General features: G+C 46.7%; 1 protein-coding gene across 3 annotated transcripts in view; it reads left to right on the forward strand.

The window, feature by feature from the left end:
• Positions 1 to 13,409, forward strand: part of SDK1 (sidekick cell adhesion molecule 1) — a 978,776-nt gene that overhangs the window by 710,560 nt on the left and 254,807 nt on the right. For all 3 annotated transcript variants that reach the window (XM_032259651.1, XM_032259652.1, XM_032259653.1), the window contains one exon: positions 2,765 to 2,901. In XM_032259651.1, the coding sequence (XP_032115542.1) occupies positions 2,765 to 2,901 (137 nt within the window). The remainder of the gene's footprint in view (positions 1 to 2,764; positions 2,902 to 13,409) is intronic.

Raw genomic sequence — 13,409 nt, forward strand, 5'->3', positions numbered from 1 at the left:
TTGTGGTCTGCTGGCAGGAGGGAAAGCAGAAACCACTCTGACCAGAATCACATCCTAGCTGAGAAAGAGCAGCTCTGACAGGGGGCAGAAGGACAGAGGGACACGTGTGAGCATATTCCAGGGACCATGGGAGCTGGCCCCAGGAGAACAGAAGCTTCCCAGTGGCCTACATTTAAGTGAGTGTCTGCAAAGCACTCCAGCCCCAAGACAAAGGCGGTCTACCCACCTGGAAGATGGGTCATTTCTGTGTGCACTCTCACCTTGGGCTAAGAGAAGCATAATTTGAAATCAAGCACAAGAACCCCATGTTTTCACCACTATAGGAAAGACACTTTTATAATTTAGAATTTGATCAAATGTAACCCCCTTGAGGCCATCAGATAAAGTGTGTAGAGTCAGGGCAGCTTGTCAGGGGCCACAGGTCACTCTTCCTATTGTCTCCTAGGAGCCTGTCCACATCTTATAGCATGGTCGCCTGGGCCGAGAATGTCTGTTCTGCAAGGTTTATCCTGAGCTTGTTGAACACCCCCCTGCCCCGGCTTCTCCCCAACTCCTGCTGTGTGTCTGCAAAGCTGCTTGGTTCCTTGAGCCTCTAACCCACCCTGAATTTCATGGTCTGTCTTCCATTCTGACTATTACAGATTATCATCTGACATTTTGTCCAATCTGTCAGAACTGCTTCCAGTGAGCTGCCCTTGGGGTTCGAGAGTCAATGTCAAAAAGACATCCCAGAAATGGTGAACATAAGCTCCTTTTTGGTCTCTCTGTGCAGACCAGCACATTTCCCCGTGACCCTGTCTGGCCTCTCTGTGACCCAGGGCAAATCCTGCATTCCTACCACCCTCAAGGTCCCCAAGTCTCCCAGAGTTGAATCATTAACTGCATGGTTGAACCCAGTCTCCAGCCTCCTCCACTCCCGAGACCTGAAGACTGGGCTGCCATCACTGGCTCAAATCCCCAACCCTCTAATCCTATGGTTGGCCTTCCCAGCATGGCCAGACCTATCCTGGAAGGACCTGGGGGACCATCATGAGTCCCCCCAGAAAGATAAGCTCAGCTGTGTTCTGAGAGGTGCACCGTGGTGACGAAAACCATCCCAGTCACTCAGGAAACTTAGGGTTTAGAAGCTCCATTCCAAATCAGATACATTCTTTATGATAAACCATTTTATTTGGCTTTATATATCAGGTTTATTTGTATTTTCTTTTCAGGTGGGACTATTTCAACAACTTTGGTTTGGTTTCAGACCAAACCAATTCAGGATTGGGGGTCAGGGAAATAGGAAATGGGGCTTGGGAGAAGTAGAATTGATGTTTCTATCCTGGCATTTCCACCTCTAATGGAGATTTGGTTACTGAGAACTCAAATAGAAATGACAGCTCTGCGCAGGTGCAGCGGCTTATGCTTACGATCCCAGCACTTTGAGAGGCTGAGGTGGGAGGATTGCTTGAGGCCAGGAGTTTGAGACCAGCCTGGGCCACATAGTCAGGCCCCATTTATACAAAAAATAAATAAAATAAATGAAGAATTCCTTTTCTGATTTTAAACTTAATTCACAATTAAAAAGAAAACAAGACAAAATTCTGGGCTCACATTTATTCTCTATCTCACTAAGGTACAATATAGCTGCAGTCTACATTAGAAATATTAGTCTGCTTATAAATGGTGTGCATGGATTGGAGAGAGCTGTGTTTCTTGGGTAGCGGAAAGCACAACACAGCTTAATAAATTTCAAAATGTAATGATTACATTTTTAAAATTAAAAGTGTTGAGTATAATTATGGCTTTTTGTTCTGACCTGTGTGGTTCAGCAGTAATTGACGCCCAAGAGACCAAAAACTAATTAGTGGGTGAGCTGGGTCACACTCAGCATCCCCTCTCCTTGGCACTGCCTGGAGCTTTTATGGAGGGGCAGCCATCCAGAACAGCCCCATAATGGGGTCCTGCTCCAGATTCAGGAGACGTGCAAGTTAAATACAGGGCCCAGGTAGCTGATGGTTTTAAGGTTATACAGTCAGTGTTGGTAGAAACCACACAGTAGGGTTTTGCAGCTTTGTCACCAGTAAATCCCAGTAAAAACTTTTTTTTTACTAGTAACTTTTTTAAAGAATTTATTTGGTTTAATTACATTTCCATTTTATAGCCTTGCTGATGTGTTATTTGCCATTTCCATGGGATTTTAGTTAGTAATTTTCACCACATTTCCTTTTAAGTGCTTCCCCCAAATCCCTGTAACTTCAACGGAAGATATAATGACAATCTAACCTCATGCTGTCAATAAATGTAGCAACTATGTTGTCTAAGGATACATACGGGCACTTTTGCTCATAACTCCAAATGGCTAGGGTTGGAAACTTTCACATTAAATTTACCAGGCCTTTTCCTCTGTATATGGTATTTCCATTACTGGCTTCTAGTTGTAAAAACAAATCGTTGGCCAAGTTTTCTCAATTAAATAACATATGTGTAAACGTCTGCGTCACCTCTACCCATTTACATGACAGCGTCCATCCTTGTTTTGGTACCTAGCATAAGGATTCAATCAAATTATGATCAGAAAACAAAGTAACACTGTGAATGGTGAAGTTGGGTTTTGTTTGTCCTTTTTGGGGGGAAGAGAGTTAACATTTGTGCTTGGGACATGTTTTATGTTCTTCATTTCTAAAACATGACACACCAGGACTGTCTGACATAAGAAGTGAGGCTAACCATGGATTCTGATGTCTGTTTTCTTCTTTTTCCCTTTCATCCTGTTTGATTCAAGTGAACTGCCTCATTCACCTCAGAACCTCCTGGCCAGCCCTAATTCTTCCCACAGCCATGCCGTGGTGCTTTCTTGGGTCCGGCCCTTTGATGGAAACAGTCCTATTCTTTATTACATCGTGGAGCTGTCTGAAAACAGTAAGTAGCTAAATGAAACTGTCACCATGGATGATAATTAGATTTTCATGTGTGCGCCTAATGTCCTTAACCTCTACTTCTGGGTCAGACCAAAAAAAACTAGTAAAATGGTGTAATGCTTTACGGGGTTTCAAAGACAGCCTGCCCTTCAGGAAAGAGAAAAGGCCATGCAGGGCCTGGGAGAGGGAAGGGAAGAAGTTCTTGGTTAGAGGGGCTCTCGGGGGAGAGTGGATTTGGGGCCCCATGGGATGGCCGTGCACATCAGGCTGCCCTGAGCAAAGCTCTGCGTAGTGTCACTCCCAGGGTGAGCTGGAAGTGGGTTAAATTGTAATGCCTTCCCCTGTGAGTTGAGAGTTCACCACTGCCACCACAGCTCATGTCTGTGGGAAGCTTTCTCTGGTGTAGATGTGGTGCCAAGTGTTCAGTACCCTTTTCCCGACTCACCTTCCAGGACCCCTCTGTCCCTTTAGCACTGTCCTTGGAACTCTTCTGCATGAAACATGTTCCTTCTGTGGGCTACTCACAGCCCTGGTTTTCCTCCAGCCGACAAGCCCCTCTTCCCTTCTCTTCCCAGCTGGCTGGGTGACATGTCCCCGACTGTGCTCACCCACTCACACCTCTCTGCTCTGCATCGAATCTCTTCCTAGGAAATCGCATGCATTACTGTGATTTTAAATGGCCTATTTCCCTTGATGCCTGAAATATTTATATCCTTCACCCAGGCCTCCAGGATCACTTATGGGGCTCAGTGACATGACATCTGTATTGGGTTGTCTCACAGACCTCTCCAACTTACCTTCTTTCCACTGCATCTTTTTAATGTTTTTTTTTTAACCTCACTCTTGCAGCAACCCTAATCTCTGCTCCCAGCACCCTGCATTTCTGTATTCCTCTGCCAGAAGCCTAGGAATAGTCTCCAATTCCTTTCCATGGACCCCAGCACCCCCCGCCACACACCCCCAGCACCAGCAGTCCTCCCAGTCTATTAACTAGGGTTCTGATTCTTTCCTCTCTGCCTCGGACCACTGGTACCTCTCACCAGGACCATTGCACCAGCCTTCCAGCCGGCTCCGTTTCCTTTTCCAAACCATTTACTTACCTGCAGCAACACTGATCTTCCTAAGATATCCCCAGACCAGGCCAGTTCCCTGTACAAGTCCTGCAGGGCTTTCTGCTGCGTGCAGTATAGAAGCCAAACATCTCCCTCCCTCTGCAGCCTCGGCTCACCCTAGGCTACTGTGCTCCTTTTCCACACCGGTCAGCCACATGGGTCACATGAAAATCAACATGGGTTTGATGTAGACTCCCTCAATGGGCCAAGCATCTCATCTCACAGCCTGTTCCTTCCCCTGGAAACCCACAGGGCTAGATTGTTACCCTTCACGGTGCAAAACCCATTACCTCCACAAAGATGCTCTCCAGTACACCAGCCCGATTTAACCTTCTAATACCTGAGCTGGAGGCCACCCTCTGTTATCCCATCTGTATTAGTCCCTTTTCGCACTGCTGATAAAGACATACTCGAGACTAGACAATTTACAAAGAAAAGAGGTTTAATTGAAACCTCACAGTTCCACATGTTCAGGGAAGCCTCACAATCATGGCGGAAAGTGAAAGGCACGTCTCACATGGTGGCAGCCAAGAGAAGAGAGCTTGTGCAGGAAAACTTCCCCTTACAGTAACCTTCAGACCTCACAAGACTTACTATCAGGAGAACAGCACAGGAGAGACCTGCCACCATGATTCAATTACCTTCCACTGGATCCCTCCCACAACTTATGGGAATTCAAGGTGAGATCTGGGTGGAGGCACAGCCAACCCATATCACCCATCCTTTACTCCAGATGAGGGTCTCCTTCCCTGGGCCTCCCCCGGGGCAGAGCCAGATGCAGGTATCGTGGCTCTTACCATGATCAACTTTATTTGGCCTGTGGTTGTCTCCTGATGGCACTGGTGTTCTAAACAGGACCCTGTTTTCAGGTCAGCTAGGAGTGGTGCACTCTCAGGTACCATCCCCTGAAACCCAGCTCCCTGTGGGTCCCTGGTGCTGCTTACTTCTGTGGGCAGGTTTAGTCTGGGTTCTGCTGTGGTTCTTCCCAACTCACACCAGCCTGGACACACCTCCTGCAATTATGGACATAACTCACTTCATTTCTCCTAATTACCTTTTATACACCCTCACCCTCTCCTGGTAGAGGTTCCCTTCTGTTGATACTGCATGCTCACACCACAGCCACACCATTTGATTCACATTTTATAGCAAAGGGAATGGATGTGCAGAGACTGCAAGTCACTGTCACTGCCCAGGGCCACATGGCGATGGGAGGGGAAGATGGGATCCCTGTGCTGCCTGACTCCAGAGCCAGTGCTCATCATGAGTGTTAGGTGTCCACAGAGGAGTTTTGGGGAGCTGAGTGTCCCATCCTACACTGCAGTGGGGCTTCGTGGAGAGGCCACACCTGGGTGTCAATCTGTGTGCATGTGGAGGAAGCTATGCTGTGAATCTGAAGAACCATTATTTGAGTTGGGCACCACACAAGCCAGTTCACCAAGGGAGGGCCCAGAGGCAGTATGTTATTCCATGTCTTGGGCTTCTAAGGTTACACCCTCCAGTCCTGGGCACCACCTAGGAATGGGGCCAGAGTCCAGGCCCTTCTCCAACTTGCCAGGGTATCTCTGAGGCTGGAGTCCAGGCCCTCCTTCCCTTGAGGGGTCACCTCTGAGGCTGCAGTCCGGGCTCTTCTTTTCCCTGTGGGGGCATCTCTGAGGCTGAAGTCCGGGCCCTCCTTCCCTTGCCGAGGTGTCTCTGAGGCCGGAGTCCAGGCTCTTCTTTCCTTGAAGGGACACCTCTGAAGCTGGAGTCCAGGCCCTTGTTCCCTGGCGGGGGCATCTCTGAGGCTGAAGTCCAGGCCCCTCTTTCCTTGTAGGGGCCTCTCTCAGGCTGGAGTCCAGGCCCCTCCTTCCCTTGTGGGGCCTCTCCGACTCCCACTCTGGACTCTTTCCTCCCAGAGATGGGGCAGGACAGAAACCAGCCTGCATGCAGGTGGCCATCTTGGCTTCCACTCAATGGCTCTGACCAAAGGAGGAAGGCCAGGGTGTTACTGATTCAGATAACCTCTGAGCGGAGAGAAGAGTTTCCTAAGGATGTCATGGCTGTGCTGCCTGCACGTAAAACAGGACTTGACAGTGATCTGGATGGAGAGAGCAGGACAGGAGCAGAGCTGGTGTCGTCTGAATTCTGGTTGGAATCTACCCTAAAGACAGCCCCTATCGGGCACTGTGGTCTTGGGCTTCAGGACTGTGTCTCCTTTGTCTTGGTGTCCCTCATCCCTTGCACTTAGTAGGTACTCAGCAAACGAGGTGAAATCAGTCTCTCCAGTGGAGTCCCCTCGTGATGGACTGAAAATTATAGTCATGGACAGTCTTCTAAAACAGAGGCATTCTACCTTGCCCAGTTTCTGTGAAAGAAGGCATTGCTTCAGAATGCCCCGGCAGCACTCTTCTCAGCTCGTGGCATGAGTGGCTCCTCCAGCCAGACCTCTCGCCTCAGTGAGAAGCAGGTTTCGTGTGTAACTATCCAGCCAGCCATTAAAACGGCAAATCTGGGTTGGGCATCTGCTCTGCACTCTTCTGAGTGCTAGGTGCTGGGTGCAGAGCTGACATGATCAGTCTCCACTGTGAACAGCAAGGAGACGGTCAGAAGCTCTGATGCAGCCCCCGCATAACACATTCCCGGTGAGGTACATACATAGTAATGTGACTGGATAGAAGGCAAGTCAGAGAAAGTCTTCAAAGAAGATGTGACATGAGACCTGGGCCAGGCTGGCAATGAGGGACAGCATCAGCAAGGGCCCCTCAGTGCCAGGACTCAAGGCTCGGTAGGAAATAGCTGCTCATGAGATGGGGCTGGGGCATTGCTGGTGGTGTGCAAGGGTGTTATCTGGGAAAGTTCTTACTCATTCTTGGTGGTTCAGATTGGATGTCACTTCTGCATGTCCCATTACACCCAGGCAGATATAGTTTTGCCCTCCTCAGGGCTCCCATACCGTTAGACACACTTCCCTTTCAGCACGTGCATCACAGTTCCCGGCTGGTGTCTGTCTTCTGGCAAGACCATGAACCCCTTCACCGGGGGCAGGGTCCATGTGTCAGACTCTGTGCCCTGTGCTATGACACTAGCAGAGTGCCTGGCACACACAAAATGGCTCTATAGGTGTTCGGCTGCTTTATTTCACTCAGAAGGAGACAGAGAACATCAGTTGCCCCTGTTACCCTCTGGCTTTCCTGACGGGGCCTGTCCTGGAGCTGACTGACATTCCCAGCTCTCTTTCCTTCAGAGCCCGGAATGTGGGTATCGTGGCATGCAGCATCTAGAGTGGGTACCATAGTTGCCTCCTGCCTGTTCTGATTTCCACTGTGTAAAGGAGGCCTGTGACCTTAGCTGAAGCAGCCTGTGCTGCTACCAGCTGGTTGGTCCACATCTTCCTGCCATGGCAAATAGGAAGAGCAGCACCATCATCTGGGCCTATGGTCTGGTTTTTATTTTTATTAGCAACAAATGCTCTGAAGAAGCAGCTGAACATGCTGGCTAATTAGAGCCAGAAAGAACAGCTTAGCAGCAAGTGCACTAAAATGGAAATTGCACTTGGCCTACACTCAGCATGTGCAAGTGGTCAGCACTAAATAACGCCATCTACTAGGCCTATCCCTCCGGCTACTCAGGAGACCCTCCACAGCCAGCTCCTCCTGGCAGGCTGACTGGGATGCCATTCTCCTGGAAGCCAGGGATCCTGCAGGGGCCAAACTCATGTGGTTTAGTGGGTGAGGCAGGCATTTGATAGCCTCTGCCCTAACCACGTTTCTGCCACTACAGAGGGGACTCTTCTGAGCTCTATGGAGCAGAGCCTGGGGCTTAAACTGGGCCTGCATCCATGCACTGGACTCAAGGTGCATCTCTGGATAGAAGATACACATGGCCCTCTGCAGGCATCCAGGGGTTGCCTCTCTGAGAACTTTGGTGGTTCTTCTGCCCCAGGTGTCTGGGGCTCAAAGAGGGGCAGTGGTGTCCTTGGGCCTGTGTCAAGGTACCCACCTGGTGGATTGAGGAGGGCAGAGGGTCAGACCAGGTGGCAGATAAGGGAAGCCTGGGGGATCCCTGCATTGAGAGAGAGTACAGGGATTCTTGATGGCTTGACAGTGGGGACCCTGTGACCAGGCTGAGAATTCTGTTGAATAATAAAAGCATTTGGCCCACTGTCTAAAATGCTTACTGAGTGTGATCAAGAATGATCTTTTTTGAGAATATTATGATCCCCTGGAGGGAGACTGTCATGTAAAAATTGTGAAAGACTTTACACTGGGCCATGAAAAGAATTACTGGGTGTCTTACCTGGCACCCCTCAGGCCTATCAGATTTGCTAGGGACCTGCACTTTCCATTGTCTTGGGTTACTTATCTCTGTAAATTGTAGAAATCTTATAGTAAGGCACTTTGAGTAATGCAAATTTCTTTTCCACAGAAATGCAAATTTTGTCCTGTAGAATATAACTGGCTATTGCTTTGCAGATACTGACTCGTTTTGCATCTATTTATAAATTCGTTTTAGCACTATCAATATGTTGTGTGCTATTTGCTTTCTCTTTTGATATGGTTGAAACATCTTACTGGTTCCCTCATAAATTAATGAGTTAACTAAAATTCTTTGATACATGTTGATTCTCTATTTGTATTAGAGCCATTATTTTGCCTTCTTAAAAATTTATTCTTCAACATGAGTGAATTGGCATTGCATCATGGAATTAGATACTCTTTAATGCAACAGTTGCCACCGGTTTCCATGGTAACCTTGGTATTTGGGAAGGGCCATCCTGGTTCTCAAACTGAGCTCCCCGTGTGTTTTCCACAGGGTTGGGCAAAGGCATCCCACTGCTGAAATAGAAGGATGGTGGCCTTTTGCCAGTGATTAAGAAAAATTAAGTATTTTTCTTATGATTTTTTTTCAATCTTAACACCTGCTGTTGTGTGTCTTGTGGTAAATGGTTTGTAGGTAACAAACATACTTACATTAAAAATTCAGAATCCTTCATTCTACTCAGTCCTACTGTTAGTTTTTTAATAGGATGAGTGTTCATAATTGTGATTTTGTATTGTACCTTGTAATATTTAAATTTAATTAAAATGTAAAATACATTTGTACTTTTTATTATTCAAGTTATACATGCTCATTAGTAAAAATTTAGAAATTCCTTAAAGCACACAGAATAAAAACAATCACTACAATCCTGCATATGTCAAAATCCAGCCCTGCACCCAAGCCCTTGGTCCCTCCCCCAGCCCTTCCTCTGGGACTTGGCTCCATATTTATTCCCTCTCTACACTCTGTCTCAAAGCTCTCTCTCTCTCCTGGCTTCTTCTTCCTCAAAGGAGTGAGCTCTGCACCTCCTCGCCTCTCACTGGTTCCATCTCCTCTCCTGTCCTAAAGCCATATTGTCATTGTTCTAAAGGACACAGCCAGTGAGCGCAGCTCAGTCTGCACCCCCTCAGTTTTTCTGCAAGCAATGCTCTTGGTCACTCCCCCCATACAGACCTCTTTGTTCCTGGGGCTTGGCTTAAGTCTTTCTCCTCATTCTTCCTTCTTATTTTCTCTTCTCTTGTCCATTTTCTCTGACTCACTGAAGACTCTATTTCCCCTCCTGCCCCTAAAAGGTGAATACTTTTTGGCATTCCTTGCTTTGTCTCACTCATTTGCTGGTCTTCTTATCACACATGCCATTCCTAGAGATCTTGTGTTCGTCCATGGTTTACCTTTGACCCACATGTCATAAGTCCCTAATGTGTGTTCCAACATAGACCTCTTCTCTGAGCCTCAGATTCTTGTAACCAAATGTTTTCCAGACATCTGCACCTCCATGTCCCGTGGGCTTATCAGACTCCAACTCTCTAAAATAGAACTCATCATCTGCCCCCAAAGTTGTTCCTCCTCCAAGTTAGAAATACTGTCAAGGCTGGGCACAGTGGCTCATACCTGTGTTCTCAACACTTTGGGAGGCCGAGCCAGGAGGATCACTTGAGCCCAGGAGTTTGAGATCAGCCTCAGCAATATAGCAAGGCCCCTTATCTACAAAAACATTCAAAAATTAGCCAGGTATGGTGGCTCAGGCCTATAATCCCAGCTACTCAGGAGGCTAAAGTAGGAGGATTGCTTGAACCCACAAGTTCAAGGCTGCAGTGAGCCATGATTGCACCAAGACACTTCAGCCTGAGCGACAGAGTGAGACCTTGTCTCAAAAACAAAGAGACAAACATAAGGTAATTCTTGACTCCTTCACCATTAATTGTCCCCCAACAAATCAATCAATTTGCTGGGGTTTACCTCATGCATTTTTATCAGATCCACTGCTCTGTCCTTCTTTGTTCCTGCCACCACTGAGCCTAATAGGCTGCTGCCTCATCCGTGTCATCCACAGATCTGGGCTCCTCAAATCCATCCTCCTCTGAGTCACCAAAGTGAGCTCAGCAATGCAGGAACCTGACCAAGCAATCTCCCCTGCCTAAAGCCTTCCAGAGGATCTTCAGAGGAGTTGCCACTGGAGCTGGGCAGAAAGGCTTCCCCACACCAGCTGGTACTGCAGACATGGCCCAAAGCCTTGTCCCCGCCCATGTCCTCCCAGGTTGCCACCCTTACTCCCTCTGTATAAACGCTCTTGTTCCCTGAAGAGGGGATTCTAGGCTTCTTAGCATGGTAGCAGCACTGTTTACTCTCTGACCACCCCCTGCCTCTCAGATTTATTTCTAGCCACTCACCACTCTGCTTTTCTTGCTTCAGCAACAAGGCATTGCTCCAGATTCCCTGAGGACACCAGATATTTAGTGCTACTGCACCTTTGCTCAGCGAGTCTGAGAATTCTCGCTCTGATCCTGCCAGCTCTGCCTTTGCCTGGTCAGCTCCTACTCAGCATCTCCTTTTGTCCATGGTTTACCTTTGACCCACCAGACCCCAGGCATTGACTCTGGTCCCAAAGTGCTACCCCATCTTCTTCCCCTTGGGGCGCCACACCCACCTCCTCTCCTGGGGGTGCCGTCCCCATGTCTTCCTCTGCTTGCAGTTGTCCCCATCCGCTCCCCTAGAGGGGCTGTCTCCATTTCCTCCTGTGGGACTGCTGACCCCAACATCTCCCTCCTGAGTTGCCTCAGCAGTGCTGAATCAACCAATAGGCAAACAGCCTTCAGGCCACCAGCAAAGGCAAGATAGCAACACTAATGCAAGTATCTAGAAGGAAATTATTTGAATAATCTTTCTACTCCAACTCTGCAGATATTCTCCTGTGTCTTCATTCAGAAGGTTGAGGGTTCTGAGTTTCAGGTCTTCTGATGGTGGTTATAGTTTGTGTTTTGATTGCTAGTATTGTTGAACCCATTCTGCATTGGCTTTGTGCACTTTCTCTGCTATGGTCTGTTCATTTCCTTTGCCCCATTTATCTATCCAAGGCCTTAGGGTTTTTTTTCTGTCATTTGTGACAAGGATTTTTTCAGTTTGCTTTTACCATTAATTTTTGTACATTACTTTTTCGCATACAGAAGTGTTTGATTTTTATGTAGTTAAATCTATTGATGGTTTCCTTTGTCACTTCATTCATTACTTTTGTGTTTGGGTATTTTAATACTCTCAAGCCTAAAATGAGTATTCTTACAGGTTTTTGCCCTGTTTTTAAAGGTTTAGTTTTTAATGTATTTAACTCTTTAATTTTTCTGGAATTTAAGTGTGTTCTATACTCCAGTATTTGACTTTTCCTTTCTTTCAGATGATCCATTTTCCCAACATGATTTATTGAATAATCCATTTATTTATGGTGTTTTCTTCTTTGTATATTCAGAGGACTTGTTTATACAAAAATCTGCTCTGCTTGTGGATTATTTAGTTCCACTGATTCATTATATCTTTTTCTGCCAGTTTTATAGTATTTTCATTGCTTTACTTCCAGAATGTGTTTTAATAACTGATTAAGCAAGTCTCTTCAGCTTTTCAGAATTTTGTTATTACTTGTCATAATTTATTCTTCCAGAAAAAAACTGGAATTATTTTGTTTCTAAAGTAGTCCCATTGAAGTTTTAATCATGTTAAACCTATGAATTGTTTTATGAGAAGCGACTTCTTAGTAATTCTGTTTTTCCATCCATAAAATAATATGTGTCCCTATTTATTCAGCTGTTTAGTGAGGTTTGCAAGTTTATAACCAAAGGCTCTATACTTGTTTTTGTCAAAGTTGTCCTAAGATTTTGTCTCATTGCTACTGTGAATAGGAATTTTTTCCCCATTTCATCTTCTAATTAGTTATTGTCAGAACATAGGAAAACTGATGTTTAGGTATTGATTTTCCATTCAGCCACATTCCATATTCTTTTATTATTCTAATGATTTTTCCATTGCTCTTCTTTGCTTTCAAGACAGACAATTGTATCTTTTCCAAATAATAAAAAAAGTATTGTTTTCTTTTTGTTTTTCCTATCTCACTGAGTTGGTCGGAATAATTTTAAATAATTGGCATAGCAGTGTCTCTTGTTTTTTTCCTGATCTCAATGGGATGTCTACTGGGATTTTACTGTTATGTGTTATACTGATTATTTTTTATTGAGATATAATTGAATATAACAAAATGCAGAGATCTTAAGGGGGTTTTGACAAATATATACAACCATACAGCCCACACCTCAAACAAAATTCAAGTCATTTACAACATGCCAGAAGGTTCTGTGTGGCCTTTCCAGTCAGTCTAACCTCTTCTTCTGACCTCTGTCACCATAGATTAGTTTTGCCTGTTTTTGAACATATAGAGAATTGTTATGGGATCTTTGGGGTGTCTCTTTTCTAGCCGGAAACCTCTGGCTGGTGGCACTTTTGTCTGAGTTCTTGTCCTGCATCCAGAAAGAATGTGGTACACAGACAAAAGGAGGGTGAGCAAGATGAAGAGGAGCTTTACTGAGTGTCAGGACAGCCCAGAGGAGATCCTCAGTGGGCAGCTGCTCTCTGTAGGAAGCTCGTCCCATCGCCTCTCCAGCTCTCAGCAGAGAGGAGGCCTGGAGTGAGCGACTCCTCTCTGCCGGCAGGTCATCCCAAGTGTTTAGCTCTCAGTGGAGAGGAGGCCCTGGAGAGGTTGTTCCGATGTCTGCAGCTCCCAGCAGGGAGGGTAGCTCCCCTTTACAGCTGGTCCTCCTGTCGTCCGTCTGCTCAGCTCTGGCTGAGCCCAGGGTTTTTATGGTCTTAAGAGGGGAGAAAGTGTGTGCCGATTGGTCGCTGGGTAACCGTGAGTGGGCCCAGAAAAGGCAACACAAGTTCCCACTCCATTCAGGGGTACTGGCAGCCCTGCCCCCAGACTTCAGGTCCTCAGTGGTCAGAAGGTAGGGCCTCATCGGAGACCTGCCTTCTTCTGCCCAGGAATCTGTCTACCTCTTACTGCCATTCATGGCACTCATGCTCGCCCTGACTTTGCTCCCAGATCAGAGCAGTGCCA

Source organism: Sapajus apella, unplaced genomic scaffold (genome assembly GCF_009761245.1).
Source record: "Sapajus apella isolate SASKATOON/1434 unplaced genomic scaffold, GSC_monkey_1.0 scaffold110, whole genome shotgun sequence".
In the NCBI taxonomy this organism is placed as follows: Eukaryota; Metazoa; Chordata; class Mammalia; order Primates; family Cebidae; genus Sapajus; species Sapajus apella.